The sequence below is a fragment of the Oryzias melastigma genome, linkage group LG13, assembly GCF_002922805.2.
Source record: "Oryzias melastigma strain HK-1 linkage group LG13, ASM292280v2, whole genome shotgun sequence".
Classification (NCBI taxonomy): domain Eukaryota; kingdom Metazoa; phylum Chordata; class Actinopteri; order Beloniformes; family Adrianichthyidae; genus Oryzias; species Oryzias melastigma.
In genome coordinates, this window is record NC_050524.1 from 4,049,913 (window position 1) to 4,051,135 (window position 1,223).

The 1,223-nt window shown below is 43.2% G+C and overlaps 1 protein-coding gene across 1 annotated transcript in view; it reads right to left on the minus strand.

Annotated features, from left to right (window-relative positions):
* ccdc9 (coiled-coil domain containing 9) overlaps positions 1 to 1,223 on the minus strand; it is a gene marked incomplete in the record, with an annotated part of 19,141 nt that overhangs the window by 11,234 nt on the left and 6,684 nt on the right. Inside the window, 1 exon segment of the mRNA XM_024277628.2 lies at positions 1 to 84. Within this exon segment, the coding sequence (XP_024133396.1) occupies positions 1 to 84 (84 nt within the window).

The window sequence follows — 1,223 nt, forward strand, 5'->3', positions numbered from 1 at the left end:
CCGCTGGCCGCGCTCGTACTCCGCTATCCGCTCCATTTCCTCGTTCATCTTCTCGATGTTCTGTCGTCTCCTCTCCTCCCATTCCTGTCCAGAAACATCAGAACAAAGTGAGGATAATGTCCAGCAGATCCAGATCACCCCTCCCCCTCTGAAACTCACCAAAACCTTCATTACCCCTCCCCCACTGAGACTAAGCAAAAGTTTCATTGCCCCTCCCCCATCAAAACTAAGCAAAAGTTTCATTGCCCCTCCCCCAAAATATTTCCAAAGTTAAAAAAATGCAGCCGAAAGGTAGCTTAGGAAAAACTTTGTAAACAGTAAAACTGCACTAAGGGTCGTGTCACACTGACGCTAGGCACACTTTCCGCATCATCCACGTCTGTAATTTTCAGTCTATTTCGTGATACAAGCGTGAGATTTGTCATTTATATGTGCGATTGTCGATGTGCGCAGATGTTTATGTGCAATTATTGTGTAAATCTTACACAATTTTTGCATATTGAAATTTGTGGCTGTCCATGATCACTCCACGTATGTCCAACGGACTTTTAACGCATAACTATCATATCATGTAAATTATGTTACAATTACGTGATTGACAAATCACTAATTAATTAAATATAAACAGCACAATAATCTAAACGTTCACGTAGTGTGTGATGGGTGTATAAAAACGGCTGATCTTTTACTCCTCCAGCAGTTTATACCGAGTGAGGGTATCTTGGGGGGGTGGTGTCTGGTGTTGTGCAGAAGGTTGGTCGCAGGTGGGGGATCTCCCTACCGACAGCAGGGGAGGGGATCAGCCGCTAGGTGCTAGCTAAGGCAGCACGCCGGGTGAGCTAGCACCTAGCAGCTGACTCAGAGTTGGTCCGGACCTACTGTTTCATTTTTATGAATATATTAATAAAGATTTGATTAAAACAAAGCGTTGCGAGGGCCGCGGCGGGTGCTGTCCGTGGTGCTGACGAAATGTGTGTCAAAGTAAAGAAATTCAATGAAGCACGAGTTTGCGAGTTCGTTGCGTGGTTTAAACATGGTTCATTTGTGATAAATCTGTACAAATTTAACATAAAAGACCCAAATTTTTCCTACTTCTTCCTGATGTATTCACGTTTGACCTATTTTTATTTGTCCTATACTTAAAAATGTACCTAGCGACTGTGTGACACGGCCCTCAACTAAACAAATTCCACATTTCTGGAGACAGAAACAGGTTAATCTTT